This window comes from Carassius gibelio, chromosome A1 (assembly GCF_023724105.1).
Source record: "Carassius gibelio isolate Cgi1373 ecotype wild population from Czech Republic chromosome A1, carGib1.2-hapl.c, whole genome shotgun sequence".
Lineage (NCBI taxonomy): Eukaryota > Metazoa > Chordata > Actinopteri > Cypriniformes > Cyprinidae > Carassius > Carassius gibelio.
In genome coordinates, this window is record NC_068371.1 from 33,953,502 (window position 1) to 33,968,930 (window position 15,429).

Below are 15,429 nucleotides of genomic sequence, written 5' to 3' on the forward strand. Positions count from 1 at the left end.
ATTGGCCTCCAAGATCAAAACGGTCCCCAGTTAGATGGCGAAGTATGATGTGATCTGTTTGGTTGCCTTTACATTTAACAAATTACATTTATTTATTTCTTTATTTCTTTATTTCTAAATATAATGGCAATGTTGATAATACCCTAAAAAAATGGAGCCTCTGAAAAATGTCAGTGTTAAACAGGAAGAGGTGATTCATCCTAACGGGCGTCACACGTCACCATCTAACTGGGGACCAAACTCATTTTATCCAACACATGCACTCTTTACTGTCAGAAGTATTGACATGCAATTGTTACCTTAAATAGCTCTTCATTTTACTTCATTTTTGCTATCCTCAAATTAACTATAGTGCCTTGCTTGTTTTGTCTTAATATTTTTTGGTTTGACTGAAACAAATATATATATATATATATCTGTGTGATTACACTGAGCGATAGTCCCCTCTTAGTAACATAGACGTGTATGTGTGTGTGTGTGTGTGTGTATGTGATGCTGTACATAGCAGGACCAGGGCTGTCCTTATGGCAGAACAATGGAACAGAAGCTCCTCCCATTTCTGGTTTTCCATAATTGAATGTGTTTTCCGCCTGAACTTCAGTTAAACCACACCCAGTTCTGTTAAGCATCACTTTTATATCACATGATCCAGTAAATGAAAGTACACACAGATAAGATACTGTCTCTAATCCAGTGGTTCAAACAGTTTCTGGAGTCTGGTGTTTCTCTGATTGGACACTGAGCTCAGGTCCAGTTCAGGAAGAGTCTGGACGGATCCAGGAGCCAGGATCAGTTCAGGAACCTGCTCTGAAACGAGTCGCCCTCACCAGCATCTGCTTCAGTGTTTGTCAGACAGTGAGCGAGTCTTTCAGCTCATCTGTGATTCTCCAACAGCAAACAGAAGGTTTATATGACCGTTTTCAGAGAGGTATGATCTCATTTTCTTTCTATTGCACTTGTGAAAGAAATATCTGGGTTACACATATACAGTATAAACACGCTACTTTGCATTAATATTTGCTCACAGTATTTAAATGAATCTGTTGGTCACTGCAAAACAGAGCTGCTCTCTTTCTCTACCAAAATGCTGGTGTAGTGAAGTTGTGTGAGCTCACAAAATTGACAGTTTTTTAAACAAGACTTTTTATGACACTATCACCTCGAACAAGGAAGGAGGAAGAGAAAATGAATGAAAGAGAAGCAGATTAATTGGTATAGAAATGAATAACCCTCTGTAATGGAGGGTTTTTCTCGTTACACCAGTTCTTTCCTACATTACAGTGGTCTCGTTTTCTAGGAAGCTTCAAGAATCTACAAATACTCTGGAGGTTTACAAGTACAGATGCCAAAGGAAACCATCTCAGCTTTTTAAATATACTCTTGAACTTTCATTTTAGTTTTGTAAAGGACATTGTAAAGAAACCTGTTAAACCAGACCTCATCATTTCCTCTGATTCTGATTGTGTAAGACTCTCAGACACAGATACTAAGCTAAAGTCAATCTCCTGAAACCTTTCAGCTGAAGTTGGCAGCAGATGATCTTACAATGGTTGGACAAAGTCTTATTTTTCACGTAAATGTAGGAGTAAAAGTACAAGTGTGAAATGAGTTAAAATAATTCTAACTCAATATTTCATGGCTATGAATAGTGTTCTGCTTATTGCACATATAGCCACCATATAAAATGATCCTCATCTGTAACCACAGAACTCAATCCCATTACAATTCCCATTACATTATGTTCAACTGAAAGCCGCCTCCGTTCACATACGTGACCCTGAATTATAAAACCAGTCGTAAGGGTGCAGTTTTCAAAACTGAGATGTATGCATGATCTGAAGCTGAATAAATCATCTCTCCATTGATGTCTGGTTTGTTCGGAGGACAATATTTGACTGGAATCTGAGGGAACAAAAAAATCTAAATATTGAGAAAGTCATCTTTAAAGTTGTTCAAATGAAGTTCTGAGCAATGCATATTACTAATCAGAAATTTAATTTTGATATATTAATGGTAGGAGATTTACTAAATATCTTCATGGAACATGATCTTTACTTAATATCCTAATGATTTCAGGCATTGAAGAAAAATCAATACATTTTACCCATACAATGCATTTTAGACTATTGCTACAAATATACCCCAGAGACTCAAGACTCGAGACTCCATTATTGTCACTGTTTTCAGCTGAATTCTGCTTGGGAAGTTTTCAAATCACTCAAGAAAATATTCAACACATCCTTTAGTGATCTTGTATTTTAATAAATACCTGTACATTCATTTCTCTTGTGAAGGTGCAAGACCATGGTGGAAACATTAAATGAAGAAGTCCATCTGAGAGACTCTGGGTTCGGTCGACCCTGGCCCAGACACGGACTCAGACTCCTCTACTGGTTTGCCAATGAATGCATTTCTTTTGACGAAGAGAACAACATGCTCTCTGAATGTGACCCAGCTGAGGGAGATTTTGGTTTTCACTATTTTGAGAACAGATCCGACCAAAATGGGAAAAAACTTCTCAATGAGACAGATTTTCCTTACTATGTGGTTGGCAATCTAAACGTAAAAAAATATCCAGGATCTGAAGATCTTCCTGATTATGTCTCAGCAGACAAATATACTGACGAGCACGACAGCAACACGGACCGCATCATTGTCAGTCTTGATGAGGAGTGGTGGGGTGCTAAAAGGTTTCATCAGGTTTATGTGACTCAACACCAGGACCGATCAAACTACGATCCAGACGCCACTCACCGGATCTCCAGAGGCCTTCTCAAGATCATCAGGAGTATGAGTTTAGAGGACTTTCTGAAGAAGATGGCTTATTTCCCACCAACGCCTGACATTAATGACAGACCTCAATCTCCAGACAGAGTCCGTCCTGATCTCACAGTGGTCAGTGTATCCTCCAGTGATTCCTCTGAGAGTGAGACTCCTACGACACAGAATAATGACATCAGAATCCAGATAGTTGATGATGACCCTCCTGCACAAAACCCCTCAGGGAACTTACCCTCAACAGGGGGATTCTGGGAAACATTCTGCACCATTCTTTAAAACAGATGTGCGTTCCAGGGATTTCGGTTGGACTCATTGGTGGACTTCATCTTTCTCTTTGCCAAGCCTACAAAAAAAGAAGCAAATAGTGAACAGTAACATTATTGATGGGAATTTAAATGTAGCCTTATTAGAACAGTGTATTTTCTGTATTTCTCTTCACATTTTTGCTTCACAGTCAAATGACATGATTTACAGTTCAGATACAGGTTTAGTCTAAAAAAGGATAAACATCAATAAATGCGACTTTATCGGCCATTATAAGTAGGTAAGAAAAAAAAAAGGTAATCGAAACATGCAGCTCATATTTATCCAATGAAACCATATCAGTTTTAAGTCTAATCATCACATTAAGCCTAACTCAAATGTAAGAACCCCTCCCCCCCCCTTTTTTTGTTATCATTTAGACTTTACTTATTTATGGCATTTAATACTCTTTATTGCCTTGAATCTGATTCAAAAAGGATGCACAGAAACCCTCAGAGTCATTGAATCAGCCACAGAGTTATTCAGAGTTAAACAATACTTCTGGATGAACCAGTTTTGCTTTTTTAAGTGTGTGTTTAAAGCTGCTTTGGATTTTAATTGATGACTAGTTGTGTTGTATTGGGGCTTATCATTGTATATTTAATAAGACTATTATTGTTATTATTGATGTGTAATTGAATTGTTATAATTGTTAGCAGTGTCAGATATTCAAATGTGTTGTTATTGTGCTGTTGGGGAAGTCGTGGCCTAATGGTTAGAGAGCCGGACTCCCAATCGAAGGGTTGTGGGTTCTAGTCTCGGGCCGGACGGAATTGTGGGTGGGGGGGGGTGCATGAACAGCTCTCTCTCCACCTTCAATACCACGACTTAGGTGTCCTTTAGCAAGGCACTGAACCCCCAACTGCTCCCCGGGCGCCGCAGCATAAATGGCTGCCCACTGCTCCGGGTGTGTGTTCACAGTGTGTGTGTGTTCACTGCTCTGTGTGTGTGCATTTCGGATGGGTTAAATGCAGAGCACAAATTCTGAGTATGGGTCACCATACTTGGCTGAATGTCACTTCACTTCACTTCACTTCACTTGAAACAAAACAAATCGCTGACAAACACTGCAGTTTGGTTATTAATTGGAAACCTTCTTCTTTTGAGTAGATGAAAATGCATTCACGCAAGAATATTTTAGCCCAGACAACCCTGCATATGTGAAACGAACACAAATCACCTGTACAAAACAAATAAGAAATACTTTCCATGGCCCGGTTCCCTGATAACACTCACTCTTAGCGCGCTAAAAAGATTTAAAAGATAAATCTTACCAAGGATGTTTCTAAGTGTGTTCCCCGAAGTGTCCCTTAGGAAGCTCTTAGCACACTGCCTCTTACGTCTGACGTCACAAGAGCGCTGTCCCGAGTGAGGGTGCTGAATTAGTGGGCATCGATTGCTCAGGAATCGATTTTCCAACATTACAGCGATAAGAAAGACAACACGTTCTATGCTAATGAAACATTCCTCAAATTATTCCAGTAATATTTATATTAATGTTGATTATGAAAGTGAGCATGCAGCATGAGTAAGATATGATACATCATGAGATGCACAATATGTCTGGAGACATGGGTACAACATTTTGACCACTTCATTAAGTTTTTTTTTGTAGTCTCTTTTTTAAAAGATTTCCGTTTTGTATAAATTGTATCTTAATTGTGATCAATGTTTCATCAACCAATTGCCCGTATTTAATAAATAAGAAGCGAATATATAGCAGACAATGTAATGATGCGCCAGCACGATCACTTGCATTGATGTGAACTGGAGGACACCGAAACTCAGCTTGTGCCTCACAGATTTGAATTTTATTAATAAATAATGAAATGTCTCCTTGCTATTTTAGACACATTCAAATTGTTTTTTTTCCGGCCTCATTAAGGACTTCTCTGCCAGAAAATCAAGAAAGAAAAAATTGAGATGAGAGAGACAACAGAAAGTGAAGAGAGTTGAAATGTGAAGGTATTCTGGTGCTTTGATGTTTATAGTTATATTTGTTTTTGGGGCTGAGGTGATAATAATATCTGCTATTCTTTCCACTTACAGCTCTGTTTATGTTAGTTTTGGTTGTGCTGCCAGTGTTTTTTAATCATAATTAAATGACTGATTCTAAGCACTGGGCATTGTTTGTATTTGTGGTTTGTTTGTAATGTTCAATTTTTCATTTTACCTACATGGTGTGGTGGTAATTGTCTTACTGTTGCGGTCCACCACTTGAAGGAATGTAAAGAAAACACAGTAGTGTTGGCTGTCTCAATGTGTGTGTATGCCAGTTCACCATACTTAAATGCATGTATGGCAATAAATAAAATACAAAAATTTGGCCTCACACAAAGAGCAGCCTAGAGGCCCCTGACCACCTTAATCCGCCCCTGGTAGCAGCTATGGAATAACTGGAGATAGAAAATCTACTATAACAATTTTTATATATTTTAGTGATAATGTGATTCATTAGAATCATAAAAGTCAAATAAATGCAATTTTATCATGCAGTCATGACATGTCCTTTATCTGACACACATAAGAATGAATTATAAATAAATAAATAAATAAATAAATCTCACTTGAAGTCTGAATTTCTTGATCCATCACTGAAGACAGAAAACCCCTGAAGGGGTTAACAGAAAACAGTGATTGGTCCGTTCAATCATCAAGCGACTGTGATTGGTCCATTGTCCGTCCACCTCGATTAAGTGGCCTTTTATATTAATAATTCTGATCCAGCAGACACCAGTGTACTATAACTGATCTCAAGCGACACTGTCATCATGTGAACATAAATATCTCACATTTTGTGTTTAACTGTATTTCTTAATGAAGTTTGAAATTGTATTATATGTCAGAAGACCATAGTGACGGGAGAAACGCGTCATTTCGATGCTTTGAACGGCTGCTGGTCAAAAGAGAGTAAATGCAAGAAAAACTCAGGCTAAAACATCCGTAAAAACAGAGTTTAAAACCCCACTGCAAATGTTTTATTGCGAGTATAACACATTAAATGTTATATAAATAAGAAGTGTCTGTATAATATGTGTTTCTTTAAATATTTATATTAATTTGCATGACTTGTTTTGTTTTGTTTTACGGAGAGCTTGTATATATATATAGAACAGAAAGATATATTAACTACTTCTCATCCTTTTATTTACAAAAATACCTTCCCACACTATGGTAGAATGTTTCGCCGCTGTGACGTCATCTGGTTCACGGAGTTTCGAAACTGTTATGACGTAATGAAGCCAAGTTTACTGAAATCACGTGACTTCGGCAGTTTGATACGTGCTCTGAACCAGTTTCGAAACAAATGATTCTGAAAAGTTTCGAAGCTTCACACAGCAGTGCCTCGAGAGCAGCCAGCACTAGAAGTCCATCGAGCGGAAAGAGCCAGAGGTCACGTGACCTGTGTTACCTGTGGACTCAGGTGTGCTGAGAACAGAGCCGAAACCCTCACTACAAACACACCTGATCTTCACTGAAACACTCTGAGTCCAGACACACCTTCAGGAGTCGCTTTCTTTCTGACCTGTTCGAGATCATGGATTGGGGTTCAGATCTTTGGGTGAGTTTATTCTTCTCTTCAGTTTAAACGCGCGCTTCACACTTTCCCCGACGCTTGAGATATTTTCACATCTGTTAAGTGAAAGACAGCCATGATAAAAAAAAAATGATTTGAAAGTACATTTCACTTGTCCGAAATGTTGTTATAAGTATTAATTACAAAAGCGCATGCATGTATAATTAATGTAAATTTAAAAAACTGTAGAAAACCACCGTAAAAACAATGCGCACGTGAACTCGTCAACACTTTATTTGAAATTAAAAATGCAGCTACACCGATTATTATGTTGATAAATCATGTACGTTCAACCATTGTGATCCAGAAAGTGTGATAGTGAAATTGAAACATGTCACAGTTGAAATAAAAATATAATTATAAAGTGTTATAAATACGTGCTTAATGTTAGCGTAAAAAAAAGAAAAAAAGTACAGAGCGCATTTCTAATCTTAAACACCTATAAATCTAGAAATCAAAAGTGTCTCCGCACTGATTTGTTTAATGCTGACCTATATTGAAAGTATGATGTATTCTCCAGGTCACGTGACAGTTTCGCTGAGATTTCCCTCCACTGTCTGAGGTTTACTAGTCTAGTGCTGGTTAAACTGGTTTTATGTGTCTGGTCATCTCTGAGCAGAAGTAAAGACCACACTCACTATTTCTGGACCAACAGGAAGTAGATCAGTGAGCTCACACACACCTTCCTGTTGAAGGAGAGTTCAGTGGAGTGTGCACCTGTAGAGCTGGGCTCTTATCTAGAATAGCTAGCTGTTTTTAAAAACAGTAGTAGTCGCATGTATGTATGCTGAGGCCAGATGTGTCATGTGATCCTTCAGGTCAGAGTAGATCGACCCGTCGGGTGAGTTTGAGTTCTGCACGAGTGAAGAGAGTGGACCACACCCAACACACCTGTCATGATACCACACACACACACACACACACACACTCTCTCTCTCTCTCTCACTGTGTGTGTGTGCAGGACCAGCAGGAGGTGATCGAGAGACACACTCTGAGTGGACTGGAGCTGCTGGAGAGATATGTGAAGTTTGTCAGAGAGAGAGCTGAGATCGAGCAGAACTACTCCAAACAGCTCAGGCAAGACCCCATGTCCCCTCCAGAGACCCCCGACATCTGTTTTCTTCTTGGTCTCAATGAATCGTTAAAGTGTGATGATGTTGTGTTCTTGAAGGCACGTTTCTTCATGTTCTTCACATGTTTCTCCTTGGCTGAACCTGATTTGTGTGTGTTTTCTGAAGGACCCTGTCTAAGAAATATTCCAGACGAGGCGTCAGAGAAGATCAGGACACAAAGTGAGTCGCCTCAGTGCTGTCCGTCTGCAGCGCTGCTTCTTCAGCTGAATCAGATGTTCCCGTGTTTGCTGCTCTGGTCATGTGTGTGTGTGTGTGTGTGTGTGCAGGCCGAGCAACCAGCAGTCGTTTCAGGAGGTCCTGAATCAGCTGAACGATTACGCGGCTCAGAGAGAGCAGCTCTCCGAGAACATGACGCTGAACATCTGTGTGGAGCTCAGCAGACACCTGCAGGAGATGAGACAGGAGCGCAAGAACGTGAGCGAGAGAGCGAACACAGATCAGTCTCACGTCAGACACAGGACAAGCCGCTGACTGTGTGTGTGTGTGTGTGTGTGTGTGTGTGTGTGTCGCAGCATCTCTGTGAGGTCAAGAGGGCTCAGCAGAACCTGGAGAGCAGCTTCAAACTGCTGGAGATTGTGAGTTACACTGTTCAACTCCTACAAAGCTTTCTGATTCACCTTCAGTTAGTTTCCTCTGATCACAGTGTAGTGTGCACATGGTTATTAACTGAAACGTACAACATAGAAAACACTTCTGTTCATTTAAATAAAATAAGCATGATCTTAAACATAACATGGAAACAAAAAATATATATATAAACTAATTTTAAATGCTTTTTTTTTATATCTACAATATCATTGTTTTTGTGCTAGTATTTAATATAATATTAAGTTGTATTATATAAATGTGTGTTATGGTATGAAGACAGGTTATGAAAAAAATGGGTTATTGAAATAATATTATGAAATATAATTTGGATGGAATTTGGATTTGCTCCTTTTTATTTTAATTTAGTTTAAAATGTAGCCAGATATCAAATGAAGACAGGACATACAGACACATGCACAGATATACACAACACAGCAGTTCATGAGATGCTCATCGATCACCAGTCACTGATCGTTTGTACTGTGTGTGTTCATCAATCAGACTCTTACAGTACACTCCGGATCAAACTCATGCTATTGCACATTTGTTTTTATTTCAGTTTATTTTAATAATGTTAAAGACTGTAACTGAGCCTGGATTGACCGCACACAGCACAGCACAGATCAGACCGTGACGGATGGACGGTTCTCGTTGTTTTCATACGTCTGAAGTCATCGAGAGGATATAGATTTGAGACCGTTCCAGTGTACTGTGGATCAGAAGCTAAATCTAATCATCTGTGTTGATCGTGTTCCCTCCAGAGTAAGAAGCGCTTTGAGAAGGAGTGGAGAGAAGCAGAGAAGGCCAATCAGCAGACGGAGAGAGTCCAGCAGGAGGTCAGCTCCACCAAAGCAGACGTGGAGAAGGTACAGGCTCCTTCAGCTCACACACACACACACACACACTCTTCAGGCATCATGGGTAACACACGCTCTGTGTGTGTGTGTTTAGGCCAAACAGAGCGCTCACCTCCGCATGCACGTAGCTGACGAGTGTAAGAACGAGTACGCTTCACAGCTGCAGAGATACAACCAGGAACAGAACAGCTTCTACCACTCAGAGATCCCGTCTGCGTACAAGGTGCGTCGTGCTCTGCTCTCGTCAGACAGATCATCAGCCTGACTGAGCTATGACCAGCTCTACTTCCTGTCTGTCTGTCTGTCTGTCTGTCTGTCGCTCACAGAAGCTGCAGGAAATGGAGGAGCGGCGCATCAAACTGTTAGCTGACGGCTACGTGCAGCTCTCTGAATCAGAGAAGAACCTCCTGCCCAACATCAACCAGTGTCTGGACACCATCATCTCCACCGGGAGGAACATCAGTGAGACACAGGTGTGTGCACACACACAGTCACACACACACCTACACACACACACAGTCATACGCGCACATACCCACACACACCTACACACACACACACACTGTTCTTCTGAACATGAAGTTGCATTAGGGGTTTTCAATAAATGAGTAAATTATAAAAAATAAAAAAAAGATTTCAATAAATAAGTATTTTTATTACAAGCCCCCCCCCCAAAACAACAACAACAATTGTTTTAAAATAAGTAAAATCTGATTACAATAATTGCATTTCGACTATAATAAATAAATCCAAAAGAATAAAATGGATTTTGATCAGTTTTATTAAAATAAATGAATTGAAATTTATTTAAATAAATAATGACTTGACTTTAGACTTTATGTTGATCTCTGTTTTAATGGTGTACTGTGTGATTTCTCATCCCTGCTCTGTGATTATCCGCTCTGATGTGGTGTGTGCGTGTGTGTGTGTTTGCATGTGTGTGCGTGTGTGCATGTCTGTGTCTGTGTGCGTGTGTCTGTGTGTGTGGCGTGCGTGTGTGTGTGTGTGTGTGCGCAGGAGACTCTGGCTCTCATCGAACAGTACAGATCAGGTGCAGTGCCTCCTGCTGACGTGGAGTTTGAGGATTACAGTCAGGGAGTCAAAGCTGCTGCATCTGACAACACAACCACACACCTGCCCAAAGTGCGCATCAAACAGCTGTTCCACAAGAAAAACAAGGTGCACGCACACACACACACACACACACACACACCTGCAGTCATTACTGTAAACCATCATCACTCCGGCCACAGGTGATCTCTGTCCTGAGCATTAGATCTGTTCGCTAGCACTGGAATCATTATGACATGTACAGTATATATATGATGTAAAGTATATACAGTATTTACATAAATATACATATACTTACATTTGTGCATGTGTTGCAATTTTCAGATGATGTTTCCTGATAAAAACACGGTGAGCAGCTGATGAACAAATCAGGACTTACTTTCTATTGGAGACAAATCCTTTCTATAACTTTTCTATACTAACATTTGTTCTAGTCTCGAGGGTTGATGTAAGATTAGAGAGTATCTTTGTTAAGAGTATGAACTAGCAGTCTGTCTGAGTGTTGAGTGTGTGTGTGTGTGTGTGTGTAGCCGTCTTCGCTGGAGGACCTCTCTCGTCTCCCTCCGGATCAGAGGAGGAGACGTCTGCAGGAGAAGATCGATGACATCCAGAAGGAGCTGCAGAGAGAGACGGAGCAGAGGTACATCACTAACACACTTCAAAACAAAGACACAAAACGGTTAATCACTACCAATCAGGGTAATAGCCAAAAACATAGCTGTGTATATCAGTTCATCTTTAATCTGCTTATGAGCTTCTGTTAATAAAGGAAAACAGGTGAACATGTTTACTTCAGCATGTGTTGTTGGTTTATGTGTTGTCAGGTAAAAATGTGCATGTTCATTCCCTACTCACTGATCACGTTTCCATGACTACAGCCACACTGATCACGTTTCCATGACTACAGCCACACTGATCACGTTTCCATGACTACACCTACCCCAGCTGATCATGTTTCCATGACTACAGCCACACTGATCACGTTTCCATGACTACACCTACCCCAGCTGATCATGTTTCCATGACTACAGTCACACTGATCACGTTTCCATGACTACAGATACCCCAGCTGATCACGTTTCCATGACTACACCTACCCCAGCTGATCATGTTTCCATGACTACACCTACCCCAGCTGATCATGTTTCCATGACTACAGCCACACTGATCACGTTTCCATGACTACACCTACCCCAGCTGATCATGTTTCCATGACTACAGTCACACTGATCACGTTTCCATGACTACACCTACCCCAGCTGATCATGTTTCCATGACTACAGCCACACTGATCACGTTTCCATGACTACACCTACCCCAGCTGATCATGTTTCCATGACTACAGCCACACTGATCACGTTTCCATGACTACACTTACCCCAGCTGATCACGTTTCCATGACTACACCTACCCCAGCTGATCATGTTTCCATGACTACAGCTACCCCAGCTGATCATGTTTCCATGACTACAGCTACCCCAGCTGATCATGTTTCCATGACTACAGCTACCCCAGCTGATCACGTTTCCATGACTACAGATACCCCAGCTGATCACGTTTCCATGACTACAGATGCAGGACGTGTTCACACTGTAAAGTTTAGAGCAGGGTTTAGCTCCAACCCTAATTAAACACAGCTGAACAAGACAATCTGTGTTTTCTGGATTACTAGATAGATACAGGCAGGTGAGTTTTTATGAGAGCTGAAGCTAAACTCTGCAGGATAGTGGCCCTCCAGGACCGGAGTTTAGAGTAATATCCACATCTTATTTACTGGAGTGAATTTCTCAAAATTAAGATGATTGACAGTATGGTAACCATAACAACTTTCTGGCATCTCATGCATTTGATATTTTTAAGGCACAATAAAATAAGAGTGACCAAAGACTCATCATGTTCAGAGATGTTTAACTGAACCACCGTAGAAACAGCCGTCATGCTGAAGTGCTCATGAAGGGTTGCCATGTCCACTTAATATAATGACAGAAACAAGCAGATCCTAAGAAACCTGCTGTTCACACTGTCTGTGTGTGTGTGTGTGTGTGTGTGTGTGTGTGTGTCAGCGATGCTCTGATGAAGATGAAGGGTGTTTATGAGCAGAACTCTCAGCTTGGAGATCCATCCAGCCTTCAGCCTCAGATCACAGAAACGGCTCATAACATCACCAGACTGAGAGGAGAGCTCAGTAAATACCAGGTACACACACACACACACACACTCACTCATGTAGCGTTTGCACACATATAAACACAGGTGTGTTCTGCAGGGTCAGCTCTCTGAAGCCGGCGGTGGGACGCTGCAGCACGATGCCTCCAGGTTGGTCCAGCAGCAGTGTTTTCATGATCCACAAACTCTGATCTGAGATGTGTTTGAACTGGTTTAATGTGTGTGCAGTTCAGAGTACATCACCGTTCTGAGCGATCCCATCGGGTCTCCATCAGAGAACATCTATGAATGTGAATTTGATGAGGACTTTGACACTGACATTCCCATCGGTCAGTGCACAGCGCTCTATGACTTTGACGGTGAGCTGTTCTCTTTTCTGCACTTTGTCACTTTTAACGTTCAGTAGACCTCCAGATCCATCCGGCCTCCTCGTGAGCGTGTGTGTGTGTGTGTGTGTGTGTGTGTCTCAGGCGGCAGCGAGGGCGCTGTGTCCATGCATGCGGGCGAGCAGCTGAGTCTGATGCTGGAGGATCAGGGCGACGGCTGGGTCAGAGTTCAGAGAGCCAGTGGAGACGTGGGATACGTGCCAGCGTCCTACATCCAGATCATCTGATCACACCTGCACATCAGAAACTGTGCTCATGTGACTCCATCAACTCAACATTCGGTTTTTATGTCACTGGGAAATATTTTATGTCTTTTTCTCTCTTTTCTGTCAGCATGCACTGTGCTGCTTCTGGTGATTTTCTGCAGATCTGTAGTTTTAAAACTGATCTTCGTTGTGATAGTTAATTACATCACGTAGAAGCCTTTCTATCTCGTTGTTATGTCATGATGTATAATTACTTCAAGTGCGTCCACGTCTGTGCTGATTGAGTATTTACTTCAAAGATCCGTTCAACCCAAAAGCGATGATTATAACGATATCTATATTAGTGTCTACACTAACTGATGATATCATTATATTTATAATAAGTGCTTGAGCAACCGTTCACAAAGAAGAACTGTCAAGGTCACAATTTTCATGAATATATTACATTTTAATATGAACGCCCAGAACACTTAGACAATATAACTTTTATTGCTGTGATATGATGTGGGTGTAATTCTGTGTCATACTGATGAGCGCGAACGGGACATTTCTTTACATTTCTCCATGTATGGTCTAAAGCTGAAGTGTTGTGATGCAGTCTGCTGCTTTTACTGCTCCAGGTCTTTATTCAAGATGGATTGGGTTCGGCTGGCAGTGTTTTCAGCATTTATCAGCTGGAGAAAAGCTTTCTGGAAGTGATTCTGATATCGCTCCTCAGTGTAGTCGTGTGGACCTCATCGTTCTCATTGAATTATGATTATGTTGGTGTTAATGGGCCTGAAGGTGTTTAGAGTTTGGATTTTAATTCAAACTGAAGAATGCTGAAACACTGCTGTTCTCCTGTGTTTCTGGTTGTGTTGTGAGTGTACAGGCTTCAGATCAGTTGTGTCAAACGAATTTCACTTGATTTACTTTTGTAGTTTTTCCAGTGCTGCCTCTGTGTGTGATTTTAATTGGTGCACATTTTTATTTACACCAAAATGTATTAACTTGCTCCACCGCTATTTTTTACCCCATTACAATTTTGACTTAATTCGTTCCCATCCTGCCCTTTCAGCTGAAGATGAAGTGTCATATTTTCAGTGTTAAAGCATTATATTTTATTAAAGACGGTTTCGCCATCTTTACACCAGCATCATGTCTCATCATTTCACTGTGCTTTAGTTTGGAGAGCCTTTCTGGTCTTTCTAACATTCTTCTGTACACAGTAAATGACAGGAAGATTAAACTCCGATGTGGGAATGTTAGGGGTCAAACCTCAGAGTCCCGTCCGGTTCCAGTTTGTTTGAGAGGACCGTGAGGGTTTGGCTTTGGCACCCGTTTGACCCCAGAAGAGCTGAAGGGCAAACTCTGTCTGAAACACCTCCAGCAGCTCTGGGATTGGCTGCCAGTCAGCTGGAGGCGGAGAGTGACAGGCCAGTCGTCCAATCAGAGCCTCAGAATGCTTTGCATGCATGTTTGACGGCATTTGTGGGTGGATTTGTCTCCAAATTGAGCAACCTTCTCATTGTTATCACTTTTAATTATTACTATCTTTTTTTTTCAGTATATTTAAACATTCTGATTTAACAAATATACAAAACAAGAAAAAACATTCTGTAGCTTCTAAGTTTCTGAGTTTAACATTTAGCCCAAATGATGTCATGAATATGCTAAATATAAATTTAGCTAATTTGAGCGCATTGTAAAAAATAAATAATATTTAATTGAATGTGTTACCTGCTGTTTCTTTGTAATCCTTTGTGATTTTTTATTTTTGTACGAAATACACTTTTATATGTTTATTTTATTACAGTTTCTCTATTTGCATCAGTGGATTTGAATTATAATACATATCATGTAAAGTTTATTTTCTCCACTTCAGCAACACTTACAGACACCAACACTTAAGAGTTTAATTCCTCTCTATGTTCTGAGGGATTTTACTGAGGGGTTTGTTCATAAATCATCCACCTGGTTTTGTTATTGCACTTTATCTATTTGCATTTAATTTGCAACACATAACTTTAAAGGCTGTTTTCACAAAATGAGTTTTTTCTCCACTTCAACAACACTTTAAACACCAAACACCAGACACCAAACTTTAAAATTGTATTCCTCTCTATATTCTGAAGGTTTTTACTGAGGGGTTTTTTCATATTTCATTCACACTGATTCATTGTATTCCTAAAGATAAGGTGAAACACATTTTTATTTTGGTCGACTGTATTTTTATTTATTTGTGGAGTGACAATAGTCTTCCTCAGTATTTTCGCCTTGTTTTTTCAGTAGAAATATTCTTCTTGAGTTAAGATTAATTTACTTGGGATACTAAATAACTTTAGGTACCAAGTTTTATTTTATGAAAAGCATATGCTTAGA

At 40.3% G+C, this 15,429-nt stretch overlaps 2 protein-coding genes across 3 annotated transcripts; both read left to right on the forward strand.

Moving 5' to 3' along the window:
- Positions 1-637: 637 nt before the first annotated feature.
- Positions 638-3,057, forward strand: LOC127935310 (uncharacterized). The gene is made up of 2 exons (XM_052533473.1): positions 638-928; positions 2,295-3,057. Exon 2 carries the CDS (start codon positions 2,305-2,307, stop codon positions 3,055-3,057), a length of 753 nt encoding a protein of 250 aa, XP_052389433.1. The 5' UTR covers positions 638-928; positions 2,295-2,304.
- Positions 3,058-6,369: 3,312 nt separating this feature from the next.
- LOC128027153 (cdc42-interacting protein 4 homolog) lies at positions 6,370-14,195 on the forward strand. 2 transcript variants are annotated; one of them, XM_052614587.1, is made up of 15 exons: positions 6,370-6,646; positions 7,623-7,738; positions 7,900-7,953; positions 8,061-8,208; positions 8,307-8,369; positions 9,144-9,248; positions 9,334-9,462; positions 9,566-9,712; positions 10,257-10,418; positions 10,635-10,658; positions 10,841-10,950; positions 12,374-12,506; positions 12,577-12,626; positions 12,705-12,835; positions 12,947-14,195. In XM_052614587.1, exons 1-15 carry the CDS (start codon positions 6,623-6,625, stop codon positions 13,087-13,089), a joined length of 1,539 nt encoding a protein of 512 aa, XP_052470547.1. In that variant the 5' UTR covers positions 6,370-6,622; the 3' UTR covers positions 13,090-14,195. The 2 variants fall into 2 exon arrangements, with proteins under 2 accessions (XP_052470547.1, XP_052470465.1); XM_052614505.1 differs by lacking the exon at positions 6,370-6,646 and adding an exon at positions 7,301-7,502.
- The last annotated feature ends 1,234 nt before the right edge of the window (positions 14,196-15,429 follow it).